This window comes from Vombatus ursinus, unplaced genomic scaffold (assembly GCF_900497805.2).
Source record: "Vombatus ursinus unplaced genomic scaffold, bare-nosed wombat genome assembly UNPS02009205.1, whole genome shotgun sequence".
NCBI classification, from domain to species: Eukaryota; Metazoa; Chordata; class Mammalia; order Diprotodontia; family Vombatidae; genus Vombatus; species Vombatus ursinus.
The window spans coordinates 26,582,437-26,595,694 of NW_020948983.1; the positions used below are offsets into that span (position 1 = coordinate 26,582,437).

The 13,258-nt window shown below is 38.2% G+C and overlaps 1 protein-coding gene across 2 annotated transcripts in view; it reads right to left on the reverse strand.

Moving 5' to 3' along the window:
* Positions 1-13,258, reverse strand: part of FAH (fumarylacetoacetate hydrolase) — a 54,372-nt gene that overhangs the window by 2,279 nt on the left and 38,835 nt on the right. For both annotated transcript variants that reach the window (XM_027851465.1, XM_027851467.1), the window contains 2 exons: positions 11,513-11,614; positions 7,333-7,450 (listed from right to left, as the gene is read on the reverse strand). In XM_027851465.1, the coding sequence (XP_027707266.1) occupies positions 7,333-7,450; positions 11,513-11,614 (220 nt within the window). The remainder of the gene's footprint in view (positions 1-7,332; positions 7,451-11,512; positions 11,615-13,258) is intronic.

Below are 13,258 nucleotides of genomic sequence, written 5' to 3' on the forward strand. Positions count from 1 at the left end.
GAGGCAAAGAAGATCATTCACTTACCCATGATTTATCAGTAACCACTAAATTGGATAGAAAACTCCCTGAATGGCCACCATTTGATCAGGCAGTGAATGAAAAAAAAATAACAAATCACTTTTATGAAAATGAATTCTATACTCTCACCTTTGGACTATTTTTAAAGACATATTTTACCAGTAATATAAGAACAAAGAATGCGTCAAGGGCTAATTGGTATAGACATTTTGAAAAGAAATATGGAATTATGCAAATAAAGTGACTAATAGTCCATTTATTAAAGTGTCCATATCTTTCGACTCAGAGATTTTACTATTAGGCATATATCCCAAAGAGATCACTGATAAAAAGAAAGTCCTTACATACACCAAAATATTTATAGCACGACTTTTTGTGGAAACAAAGAACTGGAAATAAAGTAGGTGCCACTGATGCGGGAATAGCTAAACAAATTGTGGTTCATGACTGTAACGTAATATTATTGTGCCATAAAAAAATGACAAATGATGAATATGGGAAAGATCTACATGAACATATGCAGACTGAAGTAAACAGAGTCAGAAAAACAATATGTACAATGGCGACAACAATGGAAATAGAAAGAACAATCACCACAAAACAGCTAAAACCTAATGTTGCAACATTATAAAAACAAAACAAAAAAAAAAACAAAACAAGATTAGCCCTAAAAAAGAGATAAGAAAATACTTCTTCCCCTCCCCATTGCCCCACCTTGCTCCATTGTGGTCCATGAGTGTGGAACACTACAGATAATGTTAAGATTTATTCAATGTGTTGATTGATTTTGCTGAAATTTTTTCTCTCTTCTTTCTTAAGAAAATGTCATAAGGGATAGCTCTATGGAAGCAAGAAGCAGAAGGATATAAGTGGGAATGTAGGAGATTTTAAAAACAAAAGATATCAGTAAAAATCTATTTTTAAAAAAAATGCATGTAGCCCAGTGCTGAGGGCTCAGAGCTTTTAGGGTTTCCTGAACAAACCAGAAACAGCATGATAAGGAGATATGGAGAGAGAAACCAAATGCCACTCATGAGACCCAAGAAGTTTGAGGACCTGGATAGTATAGGATAGAATCACAAATCCTAGAATCCACCATTTGGAAGGAGGTCTGAGGTCATCTAGCCCAGCTCCTAAATGAAATACAAAACTCCTCCACAACATTCCAGATAATTGGTGAACCAATTTCTGCTTGAATTCTTCCAATAATGAGGAATTCATTACCTAATGATGCAGTCCATTTCATTTTCAGACAGCTCTAGTTTTTATAAAGTACTTTCTTATATTAAATCAAAATCTTCTTCAATATAATTTATACACATTAACCCTTTTCCTCCTTCTGAGGCTAAGTAGAATAAGTCTTATATACCTCTTTCACATGACAGTCCTTCAAATATTTGAGTATAGCTATTATATTTGTACCCTTTGCCCATCAAAGTCTTCTTCTCTCTCATACATCCCCCATTTTTTCCAACTATTCCTCATATGGAATGGATACAGTCCTTTTATAAATAATTCTCTCTGGATCTCAACAAACGAACAAATTTAGGAAAAATAAGTATTTATGAAACACTTACTACATACTAAGCACTGGAGATACAAATACAAAGGTATCCTGTCCTCAAGGAGCTTACATTCTAATGGAGGAAGAAGGGAGGAAATGAACATTTATTAAGCATCAGCTGTGTGCCAGATAGTTAGGTGGTCCAGAGTTTAGAGTGTTGAACCTGGAGTTGGGAAGACTCTTCTTCCTGAGTTCAAATCTGGCCTCAGACATTTACTAGTTGTGTGACACTGGCTGGGCAAGTCACTTTACCCTGTTTGCCCTGGTTTCCTCATCTATAAAATGAGCTACAGAAGGAAAGGGCAAAAGAATCTAGCATCACTGCCAAGAAAATCCCAAATGGGGTCATGAAGAGTTGGACACTACTGAACAATGACAATAACATGTGCCAGGCACTGTGCTAAGTACTTCATAAATATTATCTCATTTGATTCCTACAACAACCCTGTGAGGTGAGTGCTATTATCATTACCATTTTATAGATGAGGAAACTGAGGCTGAAAGAGGTAAAGTGACTTGCCTAGGATCACAGAGTTAGTAAGTTTCTGAGGCTAGATTGAATTCAAGCCTTCCTGACTCTAGGCTCAGTGCTCTGTTCACTGTGCCACCTGGCTGCCTCTGAGAAGGCAATACACGTAAGGGTTAGGTAGCCAGGGAAGGGAATTAAGCTCCAATTTAGAAATTTCCTCCCTAAAATGTCATTCCCCAAATCGAACATAATATTCTAAATGAGATCTGACCAATACGTAGTATAAGGGGACTGACTATTCCTTTTCTGGTTCCGGATATTATATTCCTACGAATGCACTCTAAATTTATACTAGTCTTATTGTTACCACAGACTGTTGGCTCATACTGAGTTTTTAGTCAAGTGATGTCCTAAAGTCTTTTTCAGAAAGACCTCATGTATGTTTGACCCAAACCATCAACCTACCAAAAGGACCAACAGCACGATATAATGTGAAAAGCATTAAACTTGAAGTCAGAGCTTCAATTTCCCCTCCTGAAAAGGGGACTTGATGATCTCTAAAATCCTTTCTAGTACTAAAGAATCTGTGATTCTGTGACTTTATAAGTAATCACTACACTCAAATAAAATTGTTAAGTAGAAAGACTGCTTTTGGGCAACATTTAGTTTACCAAATAAACTACATAATAATTTAAGAGGTATGACTGGAAAACTATTTAGAGAAAAATACATTAACCACAATCTTTCTTTTTTAAAATATATTTTTATTTATTTCATTAAATATTTCCCAATTATATGTAAAAAAATTTTTAATATTCTTTTTTCAAATTTTGAGTTCTAAATTCTCTCTTTCCCTTTCAGCCCTTCCTCTTCCTTGAGAAGGCAAGCAATTTGATATTGATTATATACATGAATCATAATATCTCTTAATCACTTTTGAGTTCCTGATACACTAGCTCAAATGAGAAGAAAATAATAGATCATTTAAAGTTAGTAGAAATTCTATCCCAAGTTTAGTAGTTCTCTAGGCTTTTCCAGGATGAGAAAAGTATTGAGCAAACCAGGCTGTCCAACATATCCTAGAATCATTTTCTTAAAAGACTGTAGTAGCACACACCAGTGACTCTAATGCCCTGGGCTCTATATCCTGGCCTATGGCAATTCACCATGACCAATGCAAACTGGGCCACTCGAGAGGAAGTCTCTAAAGCATACATTTTCTGTCACCAAAACATTCATCTCCCTTTCAAAATCAGTATCACATCCTGATTCTTTATCTTCCCAGATCCTTCTTTATTTCAGCCTGACACCAAGCTCTGTCATCTACCATTCCGGTTTAAATCAAATGCACCAAGACAAAATTTGTCAAGAGACAAAGTTCTTTCTTGTTCTCTTGTTCAGTTTCATTATTTTTATGTCAGTCATCTGTTGAATTACAATGCTCAGAAGACCCACTCCAGAGAAAATCCTGGAGTAAGAGGTTTTTGGGTTTTTTTGTTTGAAACACATTAATAAGCTATCAAAATTACTAACTTAGAACAGCAGTTTTCTCTAAGACAGGGGAAGGATCCATAGCACATAAGAAAAACTTTTCTTTGAACACTTTTATAAATCCTCCTGCATGGCAGGTAATTCCTGGACTGTTAAACTGGGTATTTTGAGAAAGTACTGACTCTTTCAGATCTTTAAGGCATTAGGGAGCCAATCATTAAACTGTGAGATACACATATTGGAAAGATAACCCTACTTTTTGCAGGAGGACATGGAACGCAGTGACAATAAAGCACATTTATGTTGAGTTTAATGCCAAATCTGTTGTCACCTAATGTCAAAGGAGAGGAGGTAACAGTCACAGTGCCTTGATGAACTGAGCTCTCTTGACCAGCTGGATGGCATGGCAGATATAGTGCTGGAAGTGAAGACCTGAGCCCAAATGTCGCCTCAGACTCAGTTTCTTTATCTATAAAATGGGGGTAATAGTATCACCCTATGTCCCAGGATTGTTGGGAGGATCAAATGAGAACATATGTACAATGCTTTACAAAATTTAAATTTAAAACATTATACAAATGTTGTTATTGTTCAGCTGTTTCAGTCATGCCCTACTCTCTGTGACCCCATTTGGGGTTTTCTTTTCAAAGATACTAGAGTGGTTTGCCATTTCCTTCTCCAGCTCATTTTACAGATGGGGAAAATGAGGCAAACAGGGTTAAGTGACTTGCCCAGGGTCATATAGTTAGTATCTGAGGGTGGATTTGAACTCAGGAAGATACAAATAAATATTAGCTATTATTATTAACTAAAGATAAAAATAAAATTTAAAACTTCACCCTCTTGTTCTGGAATGCAATCATTTCTCCTTTGGTCAGGAGAAAAAAGGTGATGCAGAGAGTCACTGATGTTGATAATTGAAAAACAAAAAGAAACAACATCCATAAAACTTTTTTTTAAAGAAAAGTGATAAAATCACAGATTATAGGGCTGCAAAGAACCCTAGAAATCATTTAATCCTACCCTTTCATTCTATAGGTGGGGAAACAGAGGTTCTGAGGTTTAAGTTTTGCTTGAGGTCACACAGCTAGTTAGTTGCAGAGTTAGGACAAGAATATAATCCTCTTGTCTTCTTGTTCAGGGTTTTGGGTTTTTGAGGCTGGGGGGGGGGGGTTGGTTGGTTTTTTTTTTTTTCCGTTATTACCCAAACAGTGCCATGACTCAGAAGCATGAAATTTTCATGAAGAGGCATGGATAGTCCCTTAAAAATATGGCCAGCCTAGTCCTCAAGGAGAAAAGTCCAAAGCTCCTCTCCCTATATGGTCCCAGGGACTATATTCTCATCACTTGTTTTCTTGAGAAAGAATGTCAACTTGAAGGCAGTTACCATTTCCTTTTATGTCTTTGTATCCACAGGGCACCTTACAAAGAAGATGCTTATTGAATAAGCCTATCACAGCTTGGCTTACAAACAAACAAGTCCCACTCAGCCTGGCAAAGGGGAGAAACACTGATCTGAGATTTGAGAGAGGTGAGTTCTACTTTTGCCAGTGATATTAATTAGATGTATGACCTTGAGTAAGTCACTTAGGGAGGTTTCAATATCTTTATCTGTAAAAGGAAGGACCTGAAATCGGATCATCTCAAAGGTCACTTCTGGCTCGAATAAGCTATGAGGCAGCACCTAGCAGTAAGATTGATATATCACTGCTGTTAGCTCCTAGCCCACTTCTTCAGAGAGCTAAGGAGTGGTGAAAGGTCCAAACACAGACAACAAAGGGGAAAAACAGAATGAAAGGAAATGGAAAATCCCCAAATTGGATAATAAACTCCTGAATAGCCAAAGTTGACTGTAGAATCATAGAAACAGAGTGCTGGAGGGGACAGCAACTATAATAAATACGTCAAAAACAAAAACTCCATAACGCTGCTACGACACAGAAAAGAGAATTATAAAACTAATAGGATTTTAGACGTGTAAGGGGCATAAATTCATTCAGTTGAAGCTTTCTTTGAGGCACTAAAATTTTGTGCTTTTGTGGTTCTGTATCAAAGCAATAGGATAAGTTCTTTATTTTAGTCCACTAATTAGTTACTCTTACCTCGTCTACAAATAAACCTCTTCCTGTGGGGATAGAAAGGCTATAATAACGACAAACTACAACAAAATCCTGTTTTTTATAAATCCCCTTTTAATAGAAAAGTTGGTTTTACAAAATGAAAAGGAATAGAAAAGAGGGAGTGTGATAGGCCAAAATTCCCTCCCTTCTGTAACATGTTAGGTTAGTTTTTCCCTAAAAGGTGATAAAGTTGTCCACAGGATTTGATTAACCAAGCCTCAAGTTGCATCTGTCTGGACACAGGTTCCTGGTAGCCTCTGTCCATAGCAATGTGGGTTCTAAGGGAATAAAAAGGCCACCCACATGGGGTTAAGGCCCTTTAGACTTGGCAAATGCCTCAAGATGGAATAAATCACCACACCCTCCCCTACTGACCAGATAGTTGCCATATAGAGATGAGGAGGGCTGAGTGTACCAGAGCTAAGTGCCAGAGTATCCTCGCTGAATATCCTTTCTATACTATGGCTAAGTAAATCTCCTTTTGTTCATTGCTGAATAACCTAGGAGTGCTTCATTTCATCCTAACATACATCCTGAACTAAGCAGGTACCAGCCATATAGCCATACCCACCCATGAGGGGCCTAGTGAAAATTATAGGCCTCTTAGGTTATTTGTACTGAATTTCTGGATAGTCTTACTATTAATAATGAAAAATAGAAAAACACATATTTTCAATACTTTCCTTATTAAAATAGAATTTTTTAAGTAAAATTCTTAGTGTTATTTAGAAATAGTGTGATTCAATAGATTAATTGCCTTGAACTCTAATCACTTGGCCACTTTATCATTACAGGATAGGGATGTGCCCCTAATAATCTTAACTTCCCTTTTAATATTCCATTAATTCATCTAAAGCCTTTTAAATTTAACTTGCTATGTGTTTACCTTCACTTACATATCATTTTGACAGAAAGGAACTGAAAAAGTCATTTAAGTTGCAGAATTTAAAATTGAAAGGGGCCTTAGAGCAAGGGTCAGCAAACTACAGCCTGTGGGTCAAATCCATCCTGCTGCCTGTTTTTGTAAGAATGTTTTTGACATTTTTATTTTAAAGTGCAACTTTTAATTTATTTTAATTTAAATGTAATTTGCCAACCCCTGCATTAGAGATCATCTGACCCAACTCCCTCATGGAGCAAACAGATGAAGGAAATGAGACCTAGCAAAGTGAAGTTATTTGTGGAGGTCACAGTAAGTTAATGGCAGAGCAAGGACAGGAAGCCAGGTCTTCTGAAAGCAGGGTCAGTCGTCTTTCCACATTATGACACACTGAACTCTATATGAAAAACTAAATGGCAAGGGATATTTCCAAACCATTCAAAACTGCTTTAGAATCAAGGGATAAACATGAAGCAAATAATAAAAGGCATCACTTTCCTGCTCATATATTACTGCAGATGTTATATCACTGTTATGATTATTTAGCAGCTGTTTAAAAAAAAAAACAAAACACTTTGTTCCTCAAGCACAGATACTGTGGAAAAGAAAACAAGCCTACAAATACATCTGTCTAAACGGTCAATAATGGAATACTGGGTGGAGAATGGGAAAGGGTAGAACTTTTGCAGTGATAAGAATGATCATACAAGCGCATGATAAAAGATCTGGCATTAATAAATACTTGTTGACTTGACTTGGCAACATGTGGAGGGATCAGGGTGTTCTTACCTGTCATAATGACTTCATCTCCATCTTGCAGAAATTTTCGGGTCTGTCCATTCCCAAGATCAATGACTTTAGTTCCCCGCCATGATAATTCCAACATGGACCCAAAGTTTTCAGGATTCTTAACAATGGAAATTGGGAACAGGAATAGAAATACCATTTGTTAGGCAGAGTGACTTACATATAAAAAGTGTTTAATAAAAGCTGATAGGATTGAGCACTTCTTTATTAATAATAATAGGTATGGTTCACACTCATGGGTCACTGGACTTCCTACAAATTGAAGTCACTGATTTGCCCTAGAAGGGGACCCCTCTCAAGATGTCACAGAGAGTCAAAGACCTGAGGTTACAGTTAACCAAACACATTCAGTTTAACATCCTCAATTTGCAATGTTCCAGAACAAATGCAGAAGACAGTGTGGTACAGGGTAAAGAGTCCCAAATTTGGAGTTGTAAGCCCTGGATTCAAATCCTGGCTATTCTCCTTTCTTCCCTGTGTGACCCTGTGATCTGAATAAGGGCAAGTTACTCATAATCTTTGAGTCTCAATTTCCTCATCTGTAAAATGAAAGTGTTGGATGAGATGACTTCTAAAATCTTTTTCAGCTCTAAATACATAATCTTTTATCACTTAACCTTGTTAAACTTCTGTTTCCACATTTGCCATATGGTATTAGGAGAGAAAAAAAGAAAGAAAGAAAGAAAGAAAGAAAGAAAGAAAGAAAGAAAGAAAGAAAGAAAGAAAGAAAGAAAGAAAGAAAGAAAGAAAGAAAGAAAGAAAGAAAGAAAGAAAGAAAGAAAGAAAGAAAGAAAGAAAGAAAGAAAGAAAGGAAGGAAGAAAGCAAGCAAGCAGCTAGATGGCACAGTGGGTAGAGTGCTGCGCCTGGAGTTGGGAAGACTCATCTTCTTGAGTTGAAATCTGGCCTCAGACACTTACTAGCTATGTGATCCTTGGTAAGTCACTTAACCCTGTTTGCCTCAGTTTCTTCATCTATAAAATGAGCCAGGGAGGGAAATGGCAAACCACTCTAGTATCTTTGCCAAGAAAACCCCAAATGTGGTCACGAAGAGTCAGACATGACTGAAAATAACATTAGACAAAAAGATACCTAAGGTCACTTCTAGGTCTAAATTATATGATCCTATTCAATAAAAAGATCTCATTTTGATGGAAGTGTACCAAATATATGTGCTATCAGACAAATGCTAGCATTTTTAAAAGGCTGTGACTCCTCAGGTGGTTCAAAATCTGACCTACCAATGCACCCCCTGTGTCATCCATCCTGTTGACGTAGGACCACTGAGCCCTTCCATTCACTTGGTACATGACCAACCCTGTAAGTGTTACCTCCCCTAATTAGAATGTGATCTCCTTGAAGGCAGAGGTTATCTTACTTTTCTATTTGTATCTCTAGGGCTTGGCACAAAGTAAATTCTTAACTATGCTTTTTCATTTATTCACTCAAAGAGGCACACAGATAAAGAAGGAGGAAGGTCTATGGCAAGAATAGCAAGCCCAATTTTGCTCTGTTCCCTCCTATCTCATCTGTTGCAACCTGGAAGACAATAGGACAAGAGTATCACAGCAAAGATTCTATCATTGCCTTATGATACTTTTCCCTGAACCACTAAATCCATCTTACATCATCATGCCACCTTTTTTTTTTCCTGTCATTTGGGTTCGCAACCATATCCTAGACTCAGAGGTGCACTGAAGGCAGCTCATACTGGCTCCTAAGAGCCTATTGTTAAACTTTCAGTCTGAGCATTTACAGCTCAGAAATCAGCAAATGTTACAAATCAAGGCTTGATTTACTGTTTTGTTTATTGTCTAGACTTAAGAAAGGGATAGAGAAAATGTGAATAATGTCGAACATACTTAAAAATATGTCATACATACATTTCTTTTTCTGGAGAGCCAGTTGTTAAGTATTTGGCCTAGACTCCAAGTGTTTAACACGTTGTTATTTACACCTGGGAATCTTTTGTATGTACATAATACTAGAACAAATATCAGAGTTAATGAAGCACAGAATCTTAAAGCTGGAAAGGATCTCAGAGGTTAAGTAGCTCAATATTCTCATTGTTCAAATGAGAAAACAGGAACCTAAAGAAGTCAAGAAGCCTCACACAGCTAGGAACAGGGCCAAGACTAGAACCCAGGATTCCTGACTCCAGCTTAAGGACTCAAACCAGTACAACTCTTGTTTATAGACCATGAGAAAGAAGAACTTAAGTAATCTGTAAAATGAGGGGACTGAACTAAATAACCCTCAAAATCCTTTTCAGTTCTAATCTATGATCCTATGATTGGTGCATTGATCAGGTTTGAAATATCAATTGCACTGCCCTAGTATGATGCATGGGAGCCATCCATTTTAAGCATTATTGAGGTTCCACCACTCAATAAATACCCAGAATGAGGGGCTCATGGAAGAGGGCAAAGAGGATCAATGAATCATGAAGCACATTATAAGGGGAGAGCTGTTCATTATTAAGTACAAGTAAGCTAAACTCCAAGTAGCACAGAATATGAACTCCGGACTGTAACCAAAATGAAAAGCAGTACTTAAGCCCTGGAATAATTCTACTAGCATACAGATAAGTAGGCAAACCATTACAAATGGAGTTGTTAGCCCAAAGTAATAGAGAGGCATCATGTACTTCTTGGACAGGATGATGGATATGATTAAGAAGGAACTAAAACATATCCTGGATTCTGAGATTATAAAATCAAAGTAAACTTTCAGGGCACTCAGTCCCCACAAGAAAAGACTGTGCTTTGGGTCAAGGCTAACAAGATATGAACAATTGTCCAATGAAAATCTTTAAAGGAGTTTGCAATTATAAAAGATTGCATAATGTACCCTCCAAATCTCTATTTACAAAGAGTAAATACAAAACATGACGAGTTTTTTCTGACCAGTCTGAATCCTTGGAACTAACTTCAAGGGTCTGGTATCCTTACAGCAAATAGGGAAAAATGAACAAACTATGTCAATATTCTTAACACCCCTTGGTGCAGGCAAACATTTTGCCTTACCTTATGGCAGTAAGGTCTCTTCCACCTCCAAGGCTGATGGACACAGGATGCATGATCCAGCACTAGAGACAGCCTTTTAAAGAAGCATACCCTAAATATGTACCCTAAATAAGCATGGCAGTGGCTCATCTCAGAATAACAACATTGGTATGACTCAACATTCTTTTTTTCTTGCCCATCTCATCTAATAATCATCCCTTACACGTGCATAGCCTAGGCGCAGCTAGATGGCATGGTGGATAGAGCACCAGCCCTGAAGTCAGAAGGACCTGAGTTCAAATTCAGCCTCAGACCAAACACTTGATACTTACTAGCTGTGTGACCCCGGGCAAGTCACTTAACCCCAATTGCCTAAAACAAACAAACAAACAAAAAAACCCAGAAAGTACATGTGCATAGCTTTTATAATTTTCAAAGCAGTCTAATACATATCATCTCACTTGGTCTTCACAATTACTCTGTGACAAGGATAATAACTGTCCCCATTGCATAGATGAAGAAGTTTGGGCTCAAAGAGATTAAGAAGTGCCCAGCAGAGTTGGCCATGGTACTCGAACTTTCCAATTTCAGTTCTATACTCTATTATACACTATCACCAGAGTGGCTGATTAAAGACAATGTCTAGGAACTGTTTCCTCTTCGTGGATTGTTTTAAATTTTCAAAATTGTTTGTTTATTATTAAGTCTTCTTTGAAGAGACGGAAAAGAAAGATTTTGTTGGGGTTGTTTTTTTCTTCTAATCCTCATACCAAATAGAATTCCATACTTATTATACCAGAAACAGAGTAGAGATCAGTGAGTCACGTACACATCCAAGGTCACAGGTCACAGAAGGAGAGAATCAAATGAGATAATGGATATAAAAAATAAACAGATGTCAAAAGATAAAGGATATAAAAAGATATAAAATAAAAGCTTTGACAACTTCAAAGCACTCGATGAATGGTAGCTGTTATTATTGTTATCATCTGAATTTAGAAGAAAACTGAAGAGAACCAGTAAGAATGACCTGTAAGGAGATAAGGAATGGTAAAGGATATGTATAGAAGCATCATTTTGAGGGTAAGTCCAAGACTAGCCAAATGTCTCAGGTGGACTGTTGTTTGAAGGACGGCTGCCATAGCCACCTAATACTCACAGGTCCACTAATGGTCCCAGATGCCAAGAGATCCCCAGGTTGGAGGTTGCAGCCATTGACAGTGTGGTGAGCAAGCTGCTGCTTCATCGTCCAGTACATGTGCTGAGACGAAGAGGAGAGATTTGTAAGTCAGGAAGGGAACACTCTTAAGACCTTGCTCTTCACCCATCCCTTTCCATTTTCCTCAGCAGCCATCACTTTCCATTTTCCTCAATAGCACAAGCTTGATAAAGCTGACCTGACCAATCAAGAAAGAGCTTTCAGAGTCTAAGAGCAGTACAGTGAGAATCAAAACTGCAGCAAAGTCCAGTGAGCAAAGGGACTCAACTAGGAGGTAGTTCCCCTAACAGGTAATTCCCCAATCTGAGGCTTCATAGGCTTGCTCCTATTCAAACAGGCTCCTTTTTACAACTTCCCCAAGAAAGTGACTACCCATCCTCTAATCTTATATATGTCTTACTGACTCCCTTATCTGCCTTTATGGATCCTAGTTCCCTCATTTAATTTGGAGCAGCCTTCACAACACTTCCTCTACCAATTCAAACTGATCCCATCTTCCAAAACATTACTCAAAATTCACCTCCCAGAAGTTTTCAGGATTAACCTAGAACCGTTAGTGAGAGAACGATACCAAAGAATTTTTGCCCTGGAGACCAGTGGAGAGTTAAGAGAACACAGGGTGGAGAGCTCACATCGTAGGCACTAGGGGAAAGAAGTATTGTCTGGGACATTGGGTAGTTTCCACACTACTTAAGTACTGACCTTCCTGGGTAGGAAGCATGCCCAGGCATAGTGCTTAATCACTCTAGGATCAAATATATAACCTTGATTTGACATTCAAGGCCCTCCACAATAAGGGCCCCTCTTACCTTTCCAGTCTCCTTATACCTTACTCCCTTCTCCCCTACCCCTACACACACACACACACACACACACACACACACACACAGACTGTGCCTCTGTTATTCCTTGAACAAGATACATCATCTCCAGACTAGGCATTTTCCCTGGTTGTTCTCCCTTCCTAGAATACTCTTCATTCTCACCTTTACCTGCTGGATTCCTTGGCATCCTTCAAGTCCCAGCTAAAATTTCATTTTTTACAAGAAGCTCTTCCTGATCCCCTTAATGCTAGCTTAATAAGTGCTAATTGTTTGACTGACTAAATTGTGGCACCCAGGGACAAAGCTCCAGTTGTCCCACCCTAGGTGTACCCTGCCCACTAAATTCACTGTTCAGTGACCCCTCAGTTTGCAAAAGATTCACCTTAAGTTATCTGCATGTCACTTTATAAACATTCCCAAACCTTTTCAATGTTTATGGGGCTTTTCTCACCCAACTAGACTGTAAGCATCTCTTAGGCAGGAGCAGCATTTTTATCACTCACTCTAGTACCCTCAACTACACTCTATAAGGTTGTTGAATGACTCATTCATTACCCTGTGAAAAGCCATAAAAATAAGCTCAGGCCCAGAACCAAAAGAACTCAAGGTGAGTTAAAGGGAAGTCAGGCAGCAAGAAAAACAAAGGCATCAAAGCACACTCAGGCTAGACCACGCAGAAAGACCTGATGTCAGCAGCAATTTGCTCCTATTGCTCTTTTAATTAAGAGCTTCTAATATTTCATATGGACTGCTACGTGGCGCCATACTGCACAGAGTGCTGGGCCTGGGGTCAGGAAGACTCATCTTCCTGAGTTCAAATGTGGCCTCAGACATTAACCAGCTGGGTGACCCTGGGCAGCTC